Source organism: Erpetoichthys calabaricus, assembly GCF_900747795.2.
Source record: "Erpetoichthys calabaricus chromosome 1 unlocalized genomic scaffold, fErpCal1.3 SUPER_1_unloc_3, whole genome shotgun sequence".
NCBI lineage: Eukaryota > Metazoa > Chordata > Cladistia > Polypteriformes > Polypteridae > Erpetoichthys > Erpetoichthys calabaricus.
In genome coordinates, this window is record NW_026261594.1 from 418,488 (window position 1) to 442,645 (window position 24,158).

At 42.0% G+C, this 24,158-nt stretch overlaps 1 protein-coding gene across 15 annotated transcripts in view; it reads right to left on the reverse strand.

Moving 5' to 3' along the window:
- LOC114642397 (stonustoxin subunit alpha-like) overlaps window positions 1–24,158 on the reverse strand; it is a 157,658-nt gene that overhangs the window by 98,696 nt on the left and 34,804 nt on the right. For 14 of the 15 annotated variants that reach the window (XM_051921884.1, XM_051921883.1, XM_051921878.1 and 11 more), the window contains exons 2-3: window positions 13,868–13,971; window positions 10,597–12,321 (exon numbers count right to left, since the gene is read on the reverse strand). In XM_051921884.1, coding sequence (XP_051777844.1) covers window positions 10,597–12,321; window positions 13,868–13,964 — 1,822 coding nt within the window. In that variant the 5' untranslated portion in view covers window positions 13,965–13,971. Of the gene's footprint in view, window positions 1–10,596; window positions 12,322–13,867; window positions 13,972–22,322; window positions 22,407–24,158 lie in introns of those variants that run through there. The other variant, XM_051921870.1, reaches the window with a different exon arrangement.

Sequence of the window (24,158 nt, forward strand, 5' to 3'; positions counted from 1 at the left end):
AGAACATCAGAAGGGTTTGGATGAGAACAGGCCGTTCGGCTCAAGAAAGCTCACCAGTCTTGTCCATTTAACTTCTCCAAAATAATATCAAGTCAAGTTTTGAAAATCCCAAGTCCTCCACTCTACATTGAGGAACTGAGTCACATTTAATGCTCAGCTTACCTGTTAAGATGGATTGCTTGCTGATTGCCTTCATCCAACATGAGAAAACATTTGAAATAAAATGATATAAAATAAACACAGTTGGATTAGTGCAGCTTCACTGTTCTTTTGAATCCTTGTTTGCAGCTTTGTTTTTTAACTTTTAATTATTAATTGGTAAATTTCTAAATACACTTTCAAAAAAAAATGAGTGCAGGTGTTATTTATAATAAGAAATTGCCACTGAGGCAGTGTGTTCTAAAAACTTAAAATAAAGAGAGGTGGGCAGAGACACAACTGCCACTCTTAATAAGCAGCCTCTGGGGTGCTGGGGAGGAGGGACTTTTGAAAAAGAAGGTGCAAGTAAAAGAAGAGTGTGTTTAACTCGTGATGTGGGATGGTTTTTGAGTTTCAGTGGCTTTGAAAACCCTTGAGGATGTTCCATGGGAGGATTTAACAGACTTAGGACTGCTTTTGAAGGCCATTGAGCATCGTTTCAGGAGGACAGAAACCATATTAGGGCTGCAAAGACAACTGCACGAACGAACTCGGAGGTCTGGAGAACGTCTAGGAATGTTTGCCGCGGAAGTGTAGGGACTGGTGGGATGAGCCTATGCACATTTCCCCCATGGAGTTCAGGACGAGTTGGCACTTGACACATTTCTCCGCGGACTTGAACCTAAAGCGCTGTGCCACCACGCTCAACTTGCCCGACCAGCAACTCTAAAAGAGGCGCTCGAGCGGGCTGTAGAGTTCGAATTAGTATGTGAGAGGGAATCGGCTTATACGGAGGGTCGGGAGAGGGAGCTGGAAAGGATGTGCTGCCAGCCACCGCGCGACCATGTGTTGTGTCACCCCCTACTTGCTGGCGCTGTGGCCAACCCGGGCATCTTCGTCGATTTTGTCCTTTCCGTCCAGCAACTATTCTGAGCTCCAGAGAAATGTCGGGAGACGGCCAGGGTTTGGAGTAAGCGGGACATTTCCAGACCCTTTAGTAGTCCCGCTGCAACCGACAACAAATGCAGGCTGGGATGAGCTAGGCTGTGGAGATTATTGTCATTTGCCTATTCGAATTTGGGACACGGATGTGAAGGCTTTAATAGATACCGGGGGTACGTCTACTGTAGTGCGACGCGATCTGCTACCTAAAAACTGCTCCCTACAAGCCATTCCTGGCAATTCGTTACCGCCACGGGTGAGCATGCTATGATGGAGGGCCGGACCACCACTCTTCCAAGAATAGGAGGACATGTTTGGACATTCCCTGTTTGGCTGGCAAAAATTAGAGACTCTTGCATCTTGGGTGTAGACTTTTTGACTAAGACCCAGGCTCAGATTGACTTTGGCCACGGGACCCTGTTGATACCTGGCAGTGCACCCTGTCAAATGATGGGCTGTCAGTTTCAGTTGGGACCACCTCCCCACTCTGTCCATCAACTGAGAGCCTCCCCCACCCCTGCAAGCAATAACGGTGGGTGATGGAATGATACTCTGGAAGGCCTCTGGGAAAGAAGCTGCCAGGGATTAAAGGAACTTCAGCAATGACTTAAGGATGTATTGGAGGAATTCGGAGACTGTTTCACCACCTCTTCTAAGGACATTGGCCGAACTCACCTCGTCCATCATCACATCGACACAGGAGATGCGCACCTGATCAAACAACATCCGCAGCGCATTCCCCTGGCACGACAGATCGAGGCAGATCGGTTGGTACTCGAGATGTTGAGTTCAGGAATTATTGAGCCATCAGATTCTCCTTGGTGCTCCCCTGTTGTTTTGGTTAAAAAGAAATCAGGAGAATGGTGTTTTTGTGTTGATTACCGCTGGTTGAATGCAGTTACGTGAAAAGATTTGTATCTGCTTTCTAGAATCGACGAGGCCCTGGATCTGATGTCTGGGTCGCGTTGGTTCTTCACATTAGATTTAAGACGTGGCTACTGGCAGGTGGAGTTGGCTCTGGAAGCCAAGTAAAAAACTGCATTTTCGACCTGGGCAGGTTTTGGCAATTCCGAGTGCTCCCCTTCAGATTGTGCAATGCGCTGGCAACTTTTGAATGGCTAATGGACTGTGTCCTCTTAGGTATCCCTCGTTCCAGATGCCTGGTATATTTGGACGATGTGATGGCACATGGACCCACGTTTGAAGCTACTTTGCACTCCCTTAGAACCATACTAGCGAAATTGTGGGAAACAGGACTTAAGCTACACCCTGATAAGTGGCAATTGCTGCGCCGAGAAGTCACCTACTTGGGACACCGAGTAAGTGAAAGGGGGGTGGCCACAGAAGACAGCAAAAGTCAAGCGACCTGTGACTGGCCGAATTCAGTTAATGTACGGCAAATCCGTGGATTCCTCGGATTGGCATCCTACTACCAGCGTTTTGTTCCTGGGTTCGCTACGGTGGCTTCACCCCTTCACTGGCTAACAAAGAAAGGTCAGTATTTCTGCTGGGGAGCAGAAGAACAGTCCATTTTCCAAACCCTGAAGGATAGCTTATGACAGGCTCCCATGTTGGCCCCACCTGACCCTGCCCTGCCTTTTGTTTTAGACATGGATGCCAGCACTGTAGGCCTATGGGCCGTCCTGCCACAACCATACTTCCAGGGATAACGAGTAGTTGCTTATTTCAGCAGAGCCCTAAGCAGAGAAGAAGGAAACTACTGCATCATGTGGAGAGAGCTCCTGGCAGTAGTGGAAGCAATCCGCCATTTTCAACACTACTTACAACACTATTTACACATTGCAGCGACCACAGCATCCTTACAATGGCTGATGTCTTTTAGGGATCCAGAGGGGCAAGTGGTAAGGTGGCTGGAATGGCTACAGTCGTTTCAGTTTGAAATCCAACATCGCCGGGGGGGTCAACATCACAACACAGATGCGCTATCCCGCAGGCCGTGTGCTCAGACGAACTGTGACTACTGCCACCGTCAGGAAGACCGAGAACGAACAAGGGAGGTGAGACTCATTTACTCCATGTTAGCGCTGTCTAAGGGGCAGTGCGATTGGGGATTTTGGCAGAACCAGGATCCAGAGATAAAGAAAGTGAGAGCCTGGGTGACAGACAATCACCGACCTAGTTGGGAGGACGTAGTCCCAGAGGGTATGACTGTTAAGGGTCTCTGGGCTCAGTGGGACAATTTGGCCATTCGGGATGGGGTGCTGATGAGAAGATAGTGAGTCCCTTCCGCTGGAGAGGTCACTTGACAGGTGATAGTGCCAAAGGGGAAACAGGATGATGTTCTTAAGTCGGAGCATGGGGGTGTGAGGTCTGGCCACTTTGGGGTCAGTAAGACGCTGCAGCAGCTCCGACAGATGTTTTACTGGGGACAGTGCCGACAAGATGTTGAAGATCATTGCCGCCATTGCAATATGTGCACTGTGCGAAAAGGACTCTCCGAATGATTAGTGGCCCCCCTTCAACAATATAAAGTTGGTCTGCCTATGGAGCGGGTTGGGATAGACATATTGGGGCCTTTTCCTCATTCTCATCAGGGGATAAGGTACATCCTTGTTTGGGTAGACTATTTCTCCAAGTGGCCGGAGGCGTACCCAGATACGGAAACCGTGGCTACTGCCCTGGTTGAGGGCATGTTTAATAGGTTTGGCATATCGCTAGAACTCCATTCAGACCAGGGACGTAATTTTGAAAGTAAAGTTTTTCATCATGTGTGCGATCTCCTACACATTCGAAAAATGCGTACCACTCCGCTTCACCCCCAGAGCGATTCATCCGTACCTTGTTGGCTCAGTTGGCTATGGTGGTAAACAAGGACCAACGTGACTGGGATCAGCAACTGCCTTTGGTTCTCCTGGCATGCCAGACAGCAGTGCAGGAGTCTACGTAATGCACCCCTGCCATGTTAATGCTGGGCCGGGAATTGAGAACCCCGGTCTCTCTTGAATATGGTTTGCCACTGGAAAGGGGAGAACAGCAGTCTGGACCAGATTATGCCCGTTGTCTTCAGGACCAAATCGACAGGGCTCACGTGTTTGCACGGGAGCATCTACACAAGGCTGGCCTTACCTAAAAGCGGCATTATGACATCAGAGCCAGGAAACACCAGTACTCCTCAAGTGACCGAGTGTGGGTGTACAGTCCCCAATGGAAGAAAGGTCGCTCCCCCAAACTTGACAGTGCGTGGGTGGGTCCTTGCCAAGTGCTCGAATGCGTGGGTGAAGTGGTGTACTGGGTGCAGATGCCACCAAGGGGACGTCGGGTGTTTCTGCCTCAGGATCGGTTGGTGCCTTACCGGGGAACGTTTGGTGTTGATGAAAGGATTGAGGTGCCAGTCGACCGGGATGTAAATCAAGAACAGCCTGATTTGGCGCTGGAGACGGTAGGAAGAGAAACGCCTTCTACAGAAGACATCACGCGCCCTGAGTGGCCTAGACGAGTCATCCAATTACCAGCTCGTTATCAACATTTTGAAGTGTCCTCTGGGGCGAGGGGCGAGGGAATGGGGGTTAGTGTAACGATCTGGGAAAGAAATTGACACTGAGGCAGTGTGTTCTAAAATGTTAAAAAAAGAGGGGCAGGCAGAGACACAACTGCCACTCTTAATAAGCAGCCTTCGGGGTGCTGGGGAGGACGGACTTTTGAAAAAGGAGCTGCAGGTAAAAGAAGAGAAGTGTTTAACTCTTTGTGTGGGATGGTTTTATGAGTTTCAGTGTGCTTATATTTGTCCTGACTACGTTGTATTTCGGCTTGTGAAGTCAGAAGAAAATAAATAAAACCATTGATTGTTTTTTTTGGACAATTACCACCACTTGCTTGCAAGATTTATTTGCCCGCCTGGGAAGGGATATTACAACATTTACTGTGGATTCCAAAACAAAAATGTAAAAACAAAAACAACTTCTCTTCCTCCTCTTTCGACCAGCTGCAAGACGGTTCACGATGGACAGGCTGAAATATTAATCAGCACCTGCTCAGGTGCAGTCCACCCTGTTTAAACATTCCTGCACTCGCTCGCACGCGCATGCGCATACCCGTCTGTCTTGGTGACGTGAAGGCTACTCGTTCGAATAGCATCCACTTGCAGAGCCACAGCACCATACGTCACCGCAGTTTCAGACCCGCAGTTGTAGACCCGCAGTTTTAGTCCCGGAAGTGCGGTCACCTTCATTTCAGGACTGACTTCGTAAAATTACTTTTGGAAGGTTTCGGCAGGTCTCGGCAAAGCCCGGAAAGTAATGTCGGGTCAATGACCCGTTTAGAAACCAAATAATACGCATCATTGTGAAGTTCAGAGGGTTTCTGCCATCACGTCGTGTCATACATCAAACTAAACAATATGGATCGTTTCTGTGAAATACATTATTAACATTTACGTTGTGTTCGGGTCTGTGGGAACCATTTAACATGTCGAAAAAATTAAAATCATCAAAATCTGTACATTCATGAAACGAACTATACAATATAATTATAATGTTCACACCATGTTAGAGTTTAGTAAAACGTTAATAATAAAAGTGATTACGTTTTTTAAAATGTACTTTGCATGTGTGCAATATTGTTCTAAACCAATTGAGAATAAATATTTAAGCCAATCTAATATTTTTAAACATGTATGTGAAGAAAACAGCAATACATATTCTACACTGAATTATGCAATATATTAATTGCCTTATATAGATCTGCTCTAGTTTTTGTCACTTATTATTATAAACAATGGACCATCAAAAGAAAAAAATAAAAATACTAATTAGAACACAATTTACAGTATTTATATATAGCACAATGCCCAAAATTCAAAAAGAACAACAGGACCAATATAACATTGGCTACAAATAATATCTTCACTAAATAAAGATGAATACAGGATATAAAAAACATTCAAATAGAATAAAAGACAATAATGAAGACTAAAATACAACATTTAATACTTCAAAAAAATCTTGAGCCAATAACATAAATTGTGATAAAAATTCAAACCCTGAGTACCTGGACAGACAGAGGGGTAAACTGAAAGAAGGGGCAGAATGTCAGGTCTGTTTAATGTCCTCCTAAACTAATGAATGGAGTCAGCTGATGTCATTAATGTTGGGAGGTCATTCCACAGTCAGGGCGCTATATACAGCTGAAGGCCCTGCTGTCACCCACAGAGTGCAGGTTAGTGGGGGGCACAGAATCAGAGGACCTTAGTGGCAGGTCAAGAACAGAAGTTGATATTCAGTCCTGTAAGACACAGGGAGCAGTGAAGGTGCAGCAGGATGGCTGGGATGTGCTCGCTGTTGTTGGTTCATGTCAGGACTCTTGCAGTTGAGTTTTGAATCAGCTGGAGCTGTGATATAAGATTATATTATTATAAAATTAAGATAACTTAATTATTATAAATTAAGGCATGAGGGTTGCCCTGGACATGATATAAGCTACATAGGGTCTGACAATGGGTCCAAGGATTTCATTCCGATACCTAATGGCATTCAAGGTGCTGTTGTCTAGCTGTAGAGGTCTGTGTGTCCCTCCATGGATATGCCTCCCCAGACCATCACTGTCCCACCACCAAACCGGTCATGCTGAACGATGTTACAGGCAGCATAACGTTCTCCATGGCTTCTCCAGACCATTTCACATCTGTCACATGTGCTTATGGTGAACCTGCTTTCAACTGTGAAAAGCACAGGGTGCCCACCAGTGGTGGACCTGCCAATTCTGGTATTCTATGGCAAATGCCAATCAAGCTCCACTGGGCCCACTAAAGGATGTCAGGCCCTCAGGGCCCCCCTCATGAAGTCTGTTTCTTTTTGTCCGAGGTCAGAGACATTCACACCAGTGGCCTGCTTGCTGGAGGTCATTTTGTATGTTCTGGCAGAGCTCATCCTGTTCCTCCAGACCTGCTGATGGGTTAAGGACCTTCTCTGGCCCTGTCCAGCTCTCCTGGAGTAACTGCCTGTCTCTTGGAATCTCCTCAATACCCTTGAGACTGTGCTGGGAGATGCAGCAAACCTTCTGGCAATGGCACCTATTGATGTTCTATCCTGGAGAAATTGGACTACCTATGTAACCTCTGTATGTCCAATTATCGCCTCAGTAGTGACACTGACCGTAGCCAAATGCAAAACGAGTGACAAAACAGATTAGGAGGGAAAAATGTCAGTGGGCTCCCTCCACCTGTTAAAGCATTCATTCTTGTTTTGGGGGTCGTCTCATTGTTGCCCCTCTAGTGCACCAAAGCAGCTGAAACTGATGAACAAGCCCCTCTGCTACTTCACTGACCAGATCATTAGCCCTCATGTTTCATTGACTTGATGCTATACTCTCATTAAAAAGCGTTCCTTTATTTTTTGAGCAGTATATTTTAATGTAATATTGTGGTTTTAGAAGTCACTACACACATTACTGAAATACACTCAATGATAGTTTTAGATATCATCTCACACTTCACAAATGCAGTAGTTTACAAACATTGTATTTAAATTTTTCTTTGAGAAGCATGAAAAATAATTGAGTTGAATCTCAACTTATGATTACATTTTTGCTACGTATGTACTATTGAGGGACTTTTGTTTTTAAATCAGATGGTCACTTTATTTTAACAAGTAATGTATAAAATTAAAAAAATAACCTGTTTACTCTTTACTCTCAGATCACATTCTATTTGTTTATCAAGCAGAACTGAATATTTAAATTTTCTACACCATACTGTAATAAGTGTACAGTTCACACAGTGAGACACACAAACACACTCACTATACACACACACTACTGGTGCTGTCATTGGTTCCCCTGTGGATTGGACTGTTGAATCGACACAATGGCAGTACATGCTGGGGTCTTTGGCACATGTCGTCCCAGTAGCATGTGAGGTGTCACCAGTGGTGTACTCTGCTCCTCAAGAAGGCTCTGTCTCCTTCTCCCTGTTCCAGTCTCGGTTCAAGGTTGTCGAGATGACAAAAGTATTTTTTTCTGAGATGTTCAATATGTTGAAAAAATTGCCTGTGGCCAGCATCCAGCGTGATGTTTTGTCTAAATTCTCCACTCCTCTTTTTGTAGCATTATAGTCCATTATCCTTTCTGGCCATGTAATCTCCTATCCCAGTGCAGATCACATTGTGCACCAAGGATGTGTCATTTGTTTAGACAAACGTGAAGGTCTTCACTGGCCTATTCTGTGTGGCCAGCAGTTGAGATGAGAGCTCTGGCTTATTTTTCCTTATTGTGCTAAGCATTGTTACCTTCCTCTTGAGGAGCTGCTGTCCCAGTTTGTGTAAAAGTTATTGCATATGGCATTGTGGCCATGCAGCTTATGTCATGTCCAGGGTAACCCAAATGCCTTAATTTCTCACAGCAGTTCCTCCATCTGACTTTCCTTTGTTAATGAAATGACATCACAGTTTAGCTTCTTTTGCTTTATACGTGCCTCAGTTTTGCTTCTGGTTAAGTAGGGACATTTATTTACTGCTCAAGACTTAGACTGTTAACCTTAACTAGCTTTTCAATGCATCTTGAGATACTTTTCCTTCTGTATTAATAATAAAGCCAAAAACAGGCCTTATATGTGTATATGTGAGGGTAAAATATTCATGTCGAGGAGTGTGTAGTTGAGTTTTTTAATAAAGTTTTGTCTTTCAAGACAAAATTGTTGTCACTTTTCCTGCATTGTAATAAAAGCGTTGGTGCTGATCACATATGGGTGGGTGTAGGTGTTTGTGTGGATGAGGTAAGAGGTAGAGGTGTGTGATGTGAGACACACCACTAATAGTAATAGGACCCTTAGGAGTGTAATAGGATCTCTCTAACGTCTTCTGGGTTTGTCACCATGGGTCAAATCTCTGTTCTACCTTCATGAACCTCTGTTCATGTGCTGCCTATGACGTTGATGCCATCCTATCCCAGCATTCCCCAGCAATCATTCCTCTCATAAGAGAGTGCTTGTCTTCCTAAATGGTCTTTCTCCAACAAGGCCTCCATGTGGCTTGTCACCAATGTGGCTGCCCTGTGTCCTACATTTTAGATGGCGTCCCCGGAGCCCACACTGAACATGGTCACCCTACAGCCTACATCAACCATCGCCTACATGCTGCATTCTCTTGTTATCAGAAAGTTGGATTTAACATAAATACCTTTTGAAGTGGAAGCTTCCAGTAAGAAAGCTGAATTGTCTGGGATGAGAAATAATGTTGAACTATAATTTCTGTCCTTAATATAAAATAAAAAACTGCCTGATCAGACAAAAATTCATTTTTTTCAGTTATACTGCATTTTGGGGAAATACAAAACACTTTTAATAAATTTAGTGTGTACTTCAGGTTCATGAAAAATGTGATTTTTTTTTAATCTGGAATTCCACATTAACTAAGCAAAGTAGGGTGTGGGGTCATCACGATGGGAATTAAGGAAAGCCTCACAGCTGTAGGAAGGCTACAACTTCAAACACCTGTCAAAATAACTTCATCCCCTTGGCCCACTCTGAAAAGTGTTCTCATATTTAGTCAAGCAAGTAAAATATGTCTTTAACTGCACAGCCGCACTGTGGTAGAAGGGCAGATGCTATGGCTGTTAATTAGGAAGAAGAAATGACCGCTTCTGCCATATACAGTATGGACACCCTGTGTTTTAAGCACTCACAGCAAATGCCGTCATTAACTACACTGTTCTTCAGCCTGCTCAGAATGTTCAAGTAAACGTCACTCTTTCAAAACCCACTCAGATATAAATGTCCACATATCAGAAAAGATGAACACCAAACAGAAGAACCCTCCCAATAAACTAATGGACTTGATTATGGAGGATCCCTTTCATTCTCCTGCCTAGGACATTCAATTTAGATAAATATAAATGGACAATGTTCTTTATAAAGGTAACAAATAAAAAAGAAAATAAATAAAAATAATAATAAAAAAGAAAGTGTAAAGGGGAAAAAATATAAAAGGCATCAAAACTTCATTCCTCCCAACTTACTTGAAAGATTAAAGAAGGTAAACTTAAGCAAACAAAGCCAGTGGACTTCACATCCCCTCCTCCTGCACAATCGTATGGTGGGCTCCTAACCTGCTCTTCACTGCACTCCTCATGTTGTGTGTTCCTTTGACTGGGATTGCCGCTCACACACACTCCAGCTCTCCGTACTTGTAAGTTTAACATCATGTTTTATAGTTTATACTATGTCTGCTCACCAAGTAATGTACTCATCTTTAATTCATCTAACCCTAACCATAAAAAATAAGGCTGAGCTTTCAGACCAATCACAATCAATCAATTCATAAAAGCAATAAACACAATATTAATTACAACTAACTGACTGTATATTAACTTTAACATACTGTATAGAGATCACATAAACTCGTCCTTGAATAACCAGCATTTTATAAGTGTTTTTAGTCATAGTAATGATGGACACAGCTGCCCTCATCCCAGTAGTTATCAAACACCTTTACTATTGAAAGACACTATATGAAGATAAACATTTTCTAGCAATTCTAAAGTCATCAAGGTAGTTCAAAACCATACCTGGTTCTCCAGTCTTCACAGAGATGATTTCACTAGGAGGTCCCATTCCGGCCTCACAGACGGCTGCATATCTCACGTCATACTGTGTAGACCTCTGAAGACCTTCCAGAGTGAAACATTTCTCGGTTTCTCTCGTCATCTGTGACCTCCACTCTCTCTCAGTGTGTTTTCTGAACTGCACCAGGTACTTTATTGTCTCATTTGATCCATGAGGCGGGAGGGAGAGCTCTATTTCTGCTGATTGACTCGATGTTTTTAATACTTTAGGAATAGCTGGAGTTGAAGGGGGCTCAAAGTCTGAGCTACGCAGCTCCCCTTTACAATACAAGAGAACTGAACTGCTTTCTTGCATCTCAACAGGCCTGCTAGTAACCACAAACTTGATGGCTTCATTCTGTTGGTTGTTACTTGCAAAATCAAGAAATAGTTGTCTTCTCAGTCGTATTTTGTCACAGTCTGCCTGTGAATGTACCCACTCGTCATTGTTCTCCATATCAGTAATTCTAATACTATTTTGTTCTTCAGATATAAAATAATTTTCCATTGTGTTTAAACTTTTGCTTTCATTGCTTAACAAGTTCAAATTGAAGTTCACAATGTATTTAATGTTTGGATTAAAAATCAAAGGCTCTATGCTATCAAACCTTCCAGTTAGAAGTGATACATTGCTGTCTTCCATACCATTGATCAGGGCCTCAATCACCCCAATCTCGGTCTGCAGTGAGCACAGCCAGCCCTCTAACTTGTGCTGACTGAATGGTGATGTCCGGTGTGCCTCAAGGATGTCACCAAGTGCAGTTGCATTTGTTGTTCCTCCCCGAACTGATGGCAAAATCTGAGCGAGCATCTTTTGAAAATACAGCTTGTACCTCTCAATCAGAGTTTTGAATTTACTGATTTTCTTTTCTATGTTGTAGAAGATCTTGACTGTGGGATCTGTTAAAAGATAATCACACATCACCATTGCCTCTAGTAAAGAGTCCAGCACACGCTCTGCCTGGGTGACCAGGTCAGTACTGATCTCATACATCAGCCTGGCAGCACTGGAGTCCAGCAGACTGAGCGGGTAAAGCCACACAGTGACGGGAACTGCATGCTCACCATCTTCACCCAGGAAAGTGGGCAGTTTCTTGTACACATCCAGGGATGTTAAATAGTCAACTGGAAGTTCACGAATATAAAAGTCTCCATGGAAAGTGCACCGGATTTTTTCAGCTTCTTCCTTCTCTTTAGCAGACAAGTCCAGTGATCCTTTGCCATGAATGACTAACTTTGGGATTTTCTCTATCGATGCTTTTAATTCTCCTGCAATGGTGTGAGTAGATTCATCTTTTGAAACATCTCTGTCAAACACCATGAGGGCCCGAGCTCCATACAGAATCGCCGTAACCACATGAGTCGCTGTCCCCTGCCTGAACACTTCTTCATATGTGACGTTGTTTCTACTGAGCTGACTCATTGTCAACTGTTTAAACACGGTGGTCATGAAGTAATTCAGGGTCACCCTAGCTTGATTCTTGGAGGAGCTGGTGTTGTACAGGTATTTGGCTGAACCCTCAACCTTTACAAGGCCACAAGCAAAACTCCCCCTCAATGATGCGTTTATTTCAAGTGCCTTGGACTTATCAGTCAGAGAGTTGGAGGTCTCCAGTGAATACTCCGTAAGACGTTGTGATTTAACGCTGATATCTTTCTCCAGGTCGGACTTACTCCAGAGTGTCACCCCTGTGGAAGCAAATATATTTGTAGTTTGACAGAATCCTGTATGAACTAATTGTATATATTATATTTCAGCATTGATCTATAATACTCTTCATTAAAATGTCCTGCATGTTAGTATTATGGTAACCAGCGTGGTGACACACTTTAGTGACCTACTCACTCTCTCTGGAGTGTTCATGTATGACACCTAAGTATATCCGGTGGCGCAAAGGTACCCTGTTTTCAGGATTTGTTATAACCTTGCATCCCCTATCATACCTCTGCCAGCGACAGATAAAATGTACAAAAGGGGGGGCAGAGTCATTCATGGAAGATTATTACAGCCACTTAAAAAGGACACTTCTTGGTTAAGTGTGAATTTAGGTTTCATTTGAAATTCCCATTTTAGTTTTTGTCTTTTTCTTATGATTTTTCTTATGATGAGTTTGACGCCCTTTTCTTTATCTGTTCACAAATTTGCAAGTATTGTTGGTATTTTGATCTTTTCTCTAGTTTTTAGAAATTTTCCCTTTACTTTCATTCTAGTTTTGTTCATTTGGAAACTTTCTGAATTACTGATTCAAAATCATTCATCCTTGGAGTCTTATTACTTTTAAATGTTTCTAATTAAAAAAAATGTATTATTTAAAGAATAATAGTTTGATTTTTCTGCTAGGGATTTTCCAGTTCCTCTCTCCCTTACATGATTGTTTTGTATGCCTTGGACTTTTGGAGGGTGTTGGCCTTAAGGCCTACTTGAAGTATTCAAGCCTTTTTGAATTTTTTAAAGTTGTAGAACTTGTGATCATGATAGTAATAAGGGTCTTTAACAAACCATAAGATCTGCAGCTGTTTCGCAGTAAAGGGACAAGAGTTCTCATCTTGGGTCCTCCCTGCATAGAATTTGCATGTTCTCCTCCCCACGTGTCCTTCCACTGACCAAAGACATGCAAGTTAGGTGAATTGGTGATGCCTGATTGGACCTAGTGTGTGTTTGGGGTATGTGTGTGTGTTCAGCCTGCGTTGGACTGATGCCCTGTCCAATGTCTGTGTCTACCTTGCACCCTAGGCTGGATGCTGGATGGGATAGGCCCCAGCACCGTTCCCCCACTACCCTTTTCAGGACTAAATGGGTTAGATAGTGACATGACTTGACAAAACTTTCTAAAATCCTGTTTTCATTTTCTGATTCTAGAGTGTTGCTTGAGGAAGAAATGAATTGAAATGATTTTAGCACAAGACTGAAACAAAACAAAATCTGAATACTTTTTGAAGGTGCTGCATATATTTGCAAATGTCCTTTCAAGGTATAATTTGAGATTAACTCAAACCAAACAGTGGTGGAAAGAGAACAAGAAGACCTTTTCTTTACCGTGCACTCTTATAAAACAAAAGCTGATGATGTGTATGCCACCACCTTCTTTTCAGCATCCCACCTAAAACCCAGAGATATTTGTATACAAGCATATCATCCAATCTGTATAACTTAGACGTCAAACCCAGTCTGCTGTTTCTTTTTAGAAATGTTTTCAGTTCTGACCATTTATAAACCAGAGGTGACATACGTTACCTGGGACAAGCTGATCACTGCGACAGTCATAAAGCATCCCCAACTGGAATGGCCGTCCAAGAGCAGCAGTTGTAATGGAGACGAGTTGCTCTGCCATTTTCTCACTGTTAACAGTAGAGACCATAATAAGCTCAAAGGTGTGACAGAACAATTTGGAAGTAACAGTAGTTAAGTATTTTGTTTTGCAGTACACAGTGAAATATATAAGCATTTGTCTTAGAAATGTCACGAAGAGACTGTTAAATGGTCAAAAGCAGAATGTTCCGTGGTGGGGGGGTGGCCCAAGAAACTAGCTGATGTAACACACACCTAGTAAGACTTGCTAGCTGGCACATATAAAGTTTTCATAATAGAATAAGAGCTGAACTCAACAGCTATTGAAGAACAAGGATATAATGAAGAAAAACTTTTATCGATAGCTGGTTGTTCTGTATACTAATGCACCTCAGGTCTTTAACACTAGAATCCCTGAAGCGCACGAAAAAACTTGTAATCCCGGGTCACTTTAAATTCCTTCACACCTCTCCATCAGCATCTTTTGTTTGTAAATGTGTCGATCAGCACAAGCAGCAAGCAAACTGCTATCCCATCCCCCCACCACCACAGAAAGGCCAAAAAGTCCTCCTACCTCAAGTCTGTTTATCTTGGTTTGAAGTACCTGGAGCTGTAGAGAGTAAGTAATTTATTGTTATTTGGAACACATGTATTTCATGTGTGTTTCATGTCTACAACAATCTGTGTAAATGTAGGATGACAGAAAATGCGAGAAATATTGAACACATACCTAAAACAGAAACTTTTTTCATGATATAGTACTAACAACAAAAGCTTGACATGAAGTGTATGATGTGTGAAGACTGAAGTCCAAATATCAAATAAACACTTTCACAAAAGGTACACGTATAACAAAACAAGTGCGCTTTTATTCAACAGTATAACCGAGGAAAAAGACATTGGGTTAGGGGGTGGGGGGTCTGGGAAGGCTCCTGTGCTGCTGAGAGAGAGCCTGCGTGTGCATTTGAGCAAAGACAATTTCCTGTTAGATTTGCCTTTGTAATGACAATTGATAAGGCACAGGGCCAAACTTTCAAAAAGATGTGCATGTATCTGCCAAAACCAGTTTTCAGTCACGGACAGTTGTATGTTGCTCTCTCCAGAGTTCCATCTTTTCATTCACTTACTGGTATGCCTGAAGGAACACGTGCAGCGAGTGAGAGAGAGGGAGCGACACACACGCACACACACACACACACACACGAACGCACACGCGCATACAGGCGCGAGAGAGAGAGCGCGCTGGATGCATAAGAATAATAATACTTCATTACATTGATATACCGGTGTTTTCAGTATTCCAAGCGCTATCCACACAGGGAGAAACTGGGAAGCGAACCCAAAATCTTCCACAGTCTCCTTACTGCAAAACAGCAGCACTACCATTGCGCTACAAGGCAGTTAAAGAATGCACCGGGCTCGATTTTGTTTTCACTTCTGTTTACAGCGATCGGATCGTAGCGTGTATTGTTGCAATGTTATTTTTCTTGGTGGCTTATTACATTATGGATGTTTCACATGTTAATTTTTTTCCCTGTGCTAAAAAGACATTAAAAAAGTGTTTCTCAACTGTGACTCCGGAACAACTCAGTACGCAAGCTATATTAAGCGTCAACAACGAAGACTCGCTACACCTTAATGAACAAGTGCTGAAACTTATCCCTACCGACGAAGTAACTTTCACCAGCATGGCCTCCATCGTCACAGACGATCCCGCTTTCAGTCACGGACAATTGTATGTTGCTCTCTCCAGAGGGCCATCTTTTCATTCACTCACAGTGGTATCCACAAACCCACCCCATTTGGACAACTGTGTCGTTCAGCAAGTGTTCACCCATCAATACATAATTATGCGGCGTATGTTACGCCGCGGGTTGGCTATACTTTATAAAAGTCTTAATGAAACATTAAAGGCATACTTATTAAAAGTCTTTTGAACACTTAATAAATCTCCATATAAATCAAATGTCGGACCTGTTGTCTAGACTGTTGTGCAGTGATTAGCACTACAGGCATCAGTGCTCAAATCCCCCTTTTATTGCCTGCCTATTTGGGTGCAGCTGCGAGGAGCTGCTTCCTCCGTGGCACTATTGAGACACTTGACTGTTCCTCCCACCTCTGTACATGTTTACAGCACGATCAGTCAGCACCCCAATTACCCACAGAGCATAACACACTCACGCACACCCATGCCTGATTGGAGCCTGCACTTTTTGCGGAAGAAATATTTATTTAAAATCTGACCAACAGTTTATTCGTAGATCTACCATACCACATACCTCCCCCTCCTTAATCCACTAGATGCATGGGAAGGTTCCATTCCACATCCAAACCAGTACACCTACTGGCACAGGTCCGTGGTGTGGCCCTGTCACTGCACTCAAATCAAATAATAAAAGCACTAAGTCTGACCAACAGTTCAGTTGTGGACCCACTGTACCACAAAATCATATGATCAAACTGTTCACTTGTTCTCTGGTCCGTTGATTTTGCAATCATTTTATTCAGATGTTTTACACCACTGTTGTCAATTTATCAAAGCTTTGTGACTGCTTTTGATCCCTGGAGTTTGTACTCACTACTGTTTTCAGTTTTGTTAGTCATTTCTGATGTATCTGTGTGTGGTTGTGAGTAGTAGAGGGGGAAGCAATGTGGAAGGATCTGTATTTGGAGTGGAGGTGAGAAAATGTAAAGAGTAATTGGTAAATGAGTATATGTTTGTATTGTTTTACTTTCTATCTTTCCTTCTTTAACATACCTTTATGGATGAATGCAGTATCTAATGTAACTAAGCGTGGTTTTTGTGGGTTAGTAGAATTTGGAGGTTTAACAGAAGTCTTGACAAATATAACTCAAATGTATAGGGAGCTTTACAAGTCCTTATAATCTATTCAATTTAAAGAAGATGAGAGTTTGTTGACACAATACAAATTTCACAGCTTGATACTCTCAGTGCAGGGGAACTGGACAAACCTCTAACAGTCTGCAGAACTACCAGAATATGTAAACTCACTCCAAAGTGGGAAAGTAGCAGGCCCTGATTTCAGCCCAGTGGAATTTTCAAATCATAAACTTTACTAAAGGGAACCTGCACAATTTTCCACACCTCCCACCCATTTCTATTCCAGAGGCAATACTGATCAGTCTTGAAGACTCAGACAGCATCTTAGTAACATGTAAAAAGATCTTGAGGTCTTCCACCATTTAAAGATCTCAGGGTAGAGTGGGAAAAGGGTCTTCACTTAACAACTCAGAAAAAGAGTGGAAGTCAGCCATGCACAGAATACACTCCAGCTCCATATATGCAAAACACTCAATCCTTCAAATTAAAGTCTTTCATCGATCACACTTATGTTGTTTAAAATTCTCCAAAATGTATCCAGGGCAAAAATCCAAACTGTGAATGTGGCAATCGAGCTCCGGCCTCACTGAGCCACATGTTTTGGGCCAAATTAACATAATTTTGGACAAAAATCTCTGAATGCTTACTAGATGGCCTTGGTGTCACAATTCCTCCTAACCCATTAACATCTGTGTGTGGTGGGCTTCAAGATGGGCTTTAAGTGGAGAAGGAGAAGGAGAAGGATGGTAATTTCCTACACCACATTACTGGCACATAGACTTATCCTCCTTGACAGGGAGAATCTCAGTCCATCTTTTATAAGTCAGTGGTAAGTGACGTATACTATTTGAAATTGAAAAAAATCAAATACTCAGAGGATCTGTTCAAAACTTTATTTTAACGATACTATATAATTAATAAAATTTTAGAAACTGCATTTACAGTCATATGAAAAAGTTTGGGATCCCCTCTTAATTCTTTGGATTTTTGTTTATCATTGGTTGAGCTTTCAAAGTAGCAACTTCTTTTTAATATATGACATGCCTTACGGTAACAGTAGTATTTCAGCAGTGACATTAAGTTTATTGGATTAACAGAAAATATGCAATATGCATCAAAACAAAATTAGACAGGTGCATAAATTTGGGCACCCCAAAAGAGATATGACATCAATACTTAGTTGAACCTCCTTTTTCTCTTTTGAGCCTCTAGACGCTGTCCTCCTATAGCCTTTGATGAGTGTCTGGATTCTGGATGGAGGTATTTCTGACCATTCTTCCATACAAAATCTCTTCAGTTAAATTTGATGGCTGCCAAGCATGGACAGCCTGCTTCAAATCATCCCATAGATTTTCGATGATATTCAAGTCAGGGAACTGTGACGGCCATTCCAGAACATTGTACTTCTCCCTCTTCATGTGCCTTTGTAGATTTCGAACTGTGTTTTGGGTCATTGTCTTGTTGGAATATCCAACCCCTGCGTAACTTCAACTTTGTGACTGATGCTTAAACATTAGCATGAAGAATTTGTTGATATTGGGTTGAATTCATCTGACCCTCGACTTGAACAAGGGCCCCAGTCCCTGAACTAGCCACACAGCCCCACAGCATGATGGAACCTCCACCAAATTTGACAGTAGGTAGCAGGTGTTTTTCTTGGAATGTGGTGTTCTTCTTCTGCCATGCAATGTGCTTTGTGTTATGACCAAATAACTCAATTTTTGTCTCATCAGTCCAAAGCATTTTGTTCCAAAATGAATTTGGCTTGTCTTAATTAGTATTTGCATACAACAAGCGACTCTGTTTGTTGCGTGAGTGCAGAAAGGGCTTCTTTCTCATCACCCTGCCATACAGATGTTCTTTGTGCAAATTAATACAGATACACCATCTGCAGCAAGATGTTCTTGCATGTCTTTGGAGGTGATCTGTAACCATTTTTCTTGGCCTACCAGACCTGAGTTTAACAGCAACTGTGCCTGTGGCCTTCCATTTCCTGATTCCATTCCTTACAGTTGAAACTGACAGTTTAAACCTCTCAGATGGCTTTTTGTAGCCTTCCCCTAAACCAGGAGACTGAACAATCTTTGTTTTCAGATCTTTTGAGAGTTGCTTTGAGGATCCCATGCTGTCCCTCTTCAGAAGAGAGTCAAAGGGAAGCAGAACTTGCAATTGACCATCATAAATACCTTTTCTCATGATTGGACACACCTGTCTATGAAGTTCAAGGCTTAACAAGCTCATCCAACCAAGTAATCAGCATTGAACAGTGACAGGCATTCAAATCAGCACAATGACAAGGGGACCCACATTTGTGCACAGCCAGTTTTTCTCATTTGATTTAATTTCATACAACTAAATACTGCTTCACTAAAAATCTTTATTTGGAAAACACAGCAGTACTCAGATGTTCCTAGGAAATGAAAAACATACCACTGTTATCTTTTTTGTTGAAAGGAGAGCATTATGCAGGCTGAGAGGGGTTTCCAAACTTTTTCATATGACAACATAAGGGTGAAAAGATTTGTTTTTTGGCTTTCCTTTTTTTATGCAGTGGAGGTTGACATCTGTTTTGTTAAATGTTGTCTGTTTATTTATTTTTACCTTGTGGATTTGTTTTTTTTCTACTTTGACTGTAAAAAAAAAAAAAAAAAAAAAAAAAAAAACGGAAAAGAAACAAGCCTTGGCATTGGCTTCCTAAACCTGATTCAAATAAAATAAATGTCACCATGACTTAGTGAAGGAGGTTCAGAGAATCTCGGCTCAAATTCCAAAATAGGGTTACAAGCTTATTTTTATTGACTCAAGATCTCTGCTTCAGGGCCTTGTAATTTGAAAGTTTTCTTTTATTATTTAAACTAGCAGACTTTGCCCCCTGCTTGCTTTGCGAGCTCACCCCCTATCTCCTACCATGCACCAGCCACTTTGCGTCTCTGCCACTCGTGTTGTGAACATAATTTTTGGAGATGTGAACGGATCACCTGCTTGCTTACTGCTCCTCCTGCCATGCTGCGTGTTCTGCTCTTTGCGCTGCGCGTCGATCATTTCAAAGCCTGTACTGCAGGTGTCTTCGCTTCGCTCGCTTAGCCCCCCTCACCCCCATCTGGGGTGCACTAAGTGCCTGCCACTTCACATCTCTGCTGCTCACACTGTCAAGGTGGGGGGGAGCTGAACGCACTCTAAGGAGATGCAGATGGATCAGCTGTTGTACTTCTGCTCCTGCTGCCGTGTTACGTGTTCTGCTTGTTGCGCTGATCATTTGAAAGCCTGTACAGCAGCTGTCGTTTGGTCTCACTGCCTTGTCTCGCGGGACATCCAGGCTGATTATTACTTTCCTTTTTTTTTGAATTTGCACATAGATTATTTTTGTTGTCTTGTGCATCCCTTTTTTCCTTTTCTCTCCAGCGCTTTCGTGTCTCTTTTCAACGTGCTGCGCTTTCTTCTTCCCTTAGTCATTCACGTGTCATCTAGAACAGTGGTCCCCAACCTTTTTGACAGCAAGGACCACTTTATTAGATGCAAATTTTTCCACGGACCGGTTGGGTGGGGGTAGTTTTATACACAATTTACATAACATTTCTATTATTATTAAAGTTATTAAGCAGTTCGCATACGTTTGCAATCTGAGATTTTTCTTCTTTTTTTGTATATAACAAAGACATATGATTTGCATTTGCCATTCCAACAGATAGCAGTGTTAATGTTTGTGATGTGCAATCTTTTTTTCGTGTCTGCCGTTTCTATAGGAGGGTGACAATGAGTTAAATTCCAATGGATGTTTTTCAAATGTTGACAAGCAATAAGCAAAAGGTATCACTGAAAACCACAGACAACAAAAACAGCAAAAAAATAAATAAAAAATAAAAACAGTACGAGGAAAGTTCGAAGAAAGAGATTTTTTTACAATGTTTCTGTTTGGGGATCGTTGTGCAAATGTGCACATCTGAGCTGCGACCACAAAAGCATCTGTTGAATGTACTTCGTAGTAACGCGATTTCTATAGACTCGTGTCATATGGGGAAACTGTCGGGACCGTAACAATACTTTGTTGTAATAGTCTCTCACCTCGGTCTCTCAACTCTCTGTGCGCCGCTGCAAAGCCCTGCCTGCCAAGCGTTCTGAAAAGTCTGAGTGAGTCGCCGTTGCCGGCAGTTCTCTCGCGTCCCGGCTGTCAGACGGCTGCGGACCGGTAGTGGGCCGCGGACCGGGGGTTGGGGACCCCTGATCTAGAACGTATAACATTTTTACATGAAGTGTGTCTACCAGAAGCATTCCAAACAACTGTGAGGTTAGATGTCAGTGAACTTGTTTTAAATTGTTTTTTAAGTAGGATGTGACGTGCAAAAGTCACCGTCTCACAGGTCTTGCTTCCTAAGGTTGTAATGTCTAGTCTCGCGTGACGTCAAAGTGTCTTTCCGAGATGATCACGTCTCGACCCAAGATTTTTTTTATATACTAGATAGATATAATAAAGCAGAAAGTAATTTTGTCCTATATATTTTTTCTTCTAATGCTATTCATTATTTACTGCAGAAGAGAAGCAAATTATTTTGTAAGCCTTTATAAACACTGAAAATGATGGCTTCTGTCCCAAAAGGAATTTATTATTTAAACAATCATCATGTATATATTATATTTACATAGTTTATATAATTATTTCCCTATCAACACTATAAAACATTAAACACTCAGCAGGGAGCAGTGATTAAACACGCACGTGCGAATGTCACTGTACTCTCTAGATGTGATGATTACCATAAGCTAAACTAACTAGGGATTCCTCCATTTGACCTCTTTTTAATTTTAATTTTACTTTTTCAATTTGTAAAGCACTTTCATCTCGACATATAGATGAAAATGTTCTAAAAAACTAAATGTTGAAATGGTTTCTTAAGATCTCCTAAAGCTGTCCTGCTTGTCATCCCTTTATAACAGATCTTCTTTGTCAATAAAAGACTCAAAGTACAGTAGAAATAAAAGCAAAGATAAAGATCACTTGAATAACATAGGATAGAGACAAATACCAAACATTACACAACAAAAAACATACAAATAAACACGTGAAAGACAAAGTTCTGAATTAGAATTAGAAACAATACACTGGGAAAAAAATCAAAATTGCTAAAAGAGCCAGAAATTGCCAGAAGAAAACACTGAATAAATAACACAATTTTTGCAGCTTATATGTAGAGATATTAATGTTGAATTAGAGTTACCCACTAGAATAAAGACTGGCGAGGAGGACAGGCCCGCATTCTGTCGCCTCATTCAGAGATGCAGGCTCATCAAGTTTATCAACATTACAACCCAAAAGGAATCTGACTGTTGTAGTGCTTTACTGCTGGTGAACTTTGTGTTAAGTAACATCAGCAGCAGCCAGTTTGTTAATAAAGCACTGAGACGCGTCATTATATCCAACAGAGCTGACATTTGCTTACACCCCCTGCAGCACAGACCTCGTCTCCAATCCTAATAGCACATCTGTGCCATCCTCATTGCCTCAAAAGAAACTCCAGCAACTCAAAGAAATTCCAGAAAAAGTAACAGAAAGACTTGACTTACAGCAGCAACAGCAGCAGGAGACCCCTCGACTCCAGCAGGTGTTGTTAGTTGTGAAGCCGCACCCGAGACTGTGGCTGGGCTCAGCTTGTTTGTCAGCTCTCAGGCTGTTCTTCTACATTCCAACAAACTGAAAGCAGGAAGTGCAGTCTTGTGATTAAAATATAAACAGAAATGTTGTTTGGTGAGTCCGCTTCAGTCCCCCTGGGTGCCACTTTACCACCCAGTGCTCCTCTTTTACAGGCCAACCAGAGATACAATTATAAGAGTGCTAACACAATGCTAACAAAATGAACTGTCAGACCAGATGTCCTCCTCCACACCAAGAGACCCTCATCCTGCTCGGTGATGCCCAGTCATTCTGAGGCCTGCTGATGGACATGATCTCTTCAGCTCTCACATGAATGTGGCTGGTGACATCTTCTAAAGACACCTCAACAAAAAGCGTCCTCCATATGAACAACGAGACTGATGCTGGCAATCAGTTGGCATTTTGTTAGACTGCTGGTCAAGTCAAGTGGTTTATTGTCATTCCATCCATGCAGAGTATTGCAGCATACAGTGGCACAGAATAACATCTCAGGGGATATGGCAGGGCTAAACCTCTTAAACTTCCAGGTCAATTTAAGTTTATTCTCATATATACAGTATATGATAGAACAAATACTTTCTGGCATGTCTCCCACTGGCTACTGACAGAAGTGTAGAACAAACAACAGCTAATGCATGAAGTGAAACATCAGATAACAAATATGAGACGCTGATGCCATTGTCAGTATCAGCAGATTTGGGCAGCCTGAGGTCACATGGTCCACAATGGCCAATGAGCAGGTCTAAATACAGTTAGAAATCACAGCTAGAGAAGTCCTCACCACCTGACTTCAACTTCTGAGACTGAGTGTTTTTTTTTTTTTTTAATTTTATTGTAATCATTCCATACCAATAGATCAATGTTTACAAAAAATAGGATTGAAAACAAATCAATCCCCACCCCTGAGAAAGAAAGCATGGCTAACGGAGTACAACTTAAAGCTAGTAAAAATAAGAAAATTGATGAGTTTAATAGGTGGATAAAGATACATGGAGAAGAAAAAAAAATGGGAAGAGAATCTGCTTCCTCAGTGCTTTAAGAGTTTATTGTTATTAATATTATTGATCAGATCCTGCCAGGTTTTGAAAAAGTTCTGCACACATCCTTTAAGTGAGAATTTGATTTTTTCCTGTTTCAAATAATATAAAACATCAGTTACCCACTGACTTAAAAGAGGAGAGTTAGGATTCTTCTAGTTTAACAAGAGAAGTCTACATGCCAATAGTGTAGTGAAGGCAATCACAGTTTGTTTGTCCTTTTCCACTTTAAGCCCCTCTGTGAGCCCACCAAACACAGCTGTTAGTGGATTAGGAGGGATTGGATAGTGGATTGGATAGGCATTTAAAGATTTTGGTCCAGAATGATGTTAATTTGGTGCAGGCCCAAAACATGTGACCCAGTGAGGCTGGGACTTGCTTGCAGTGTTCGCAGGTTGGATCTCACCCTGGAAACATTTTGGACAGTTTTAGGCGAGACAGATGTGCTCGATATATAACTTTGAGTTGAATAATTGTATGCTTTGCGCATATGGAGCTCAAATGAATTCTCTGCATTGCTACATACCACTCCTTTTCTGATATATTAAGAGATGTTTTTCCCATTGTCCTCTTGGATTTTTAAAAGGGAGGGACTGTAAAATAATCTATATATATAATTCACTAAGCCGCCGACAAGTAGCCACCCATGGAAAGCACGCAAGACAGCCACGCCCACCAACTCTAAGACCATTGGATACGACGACAACTCGC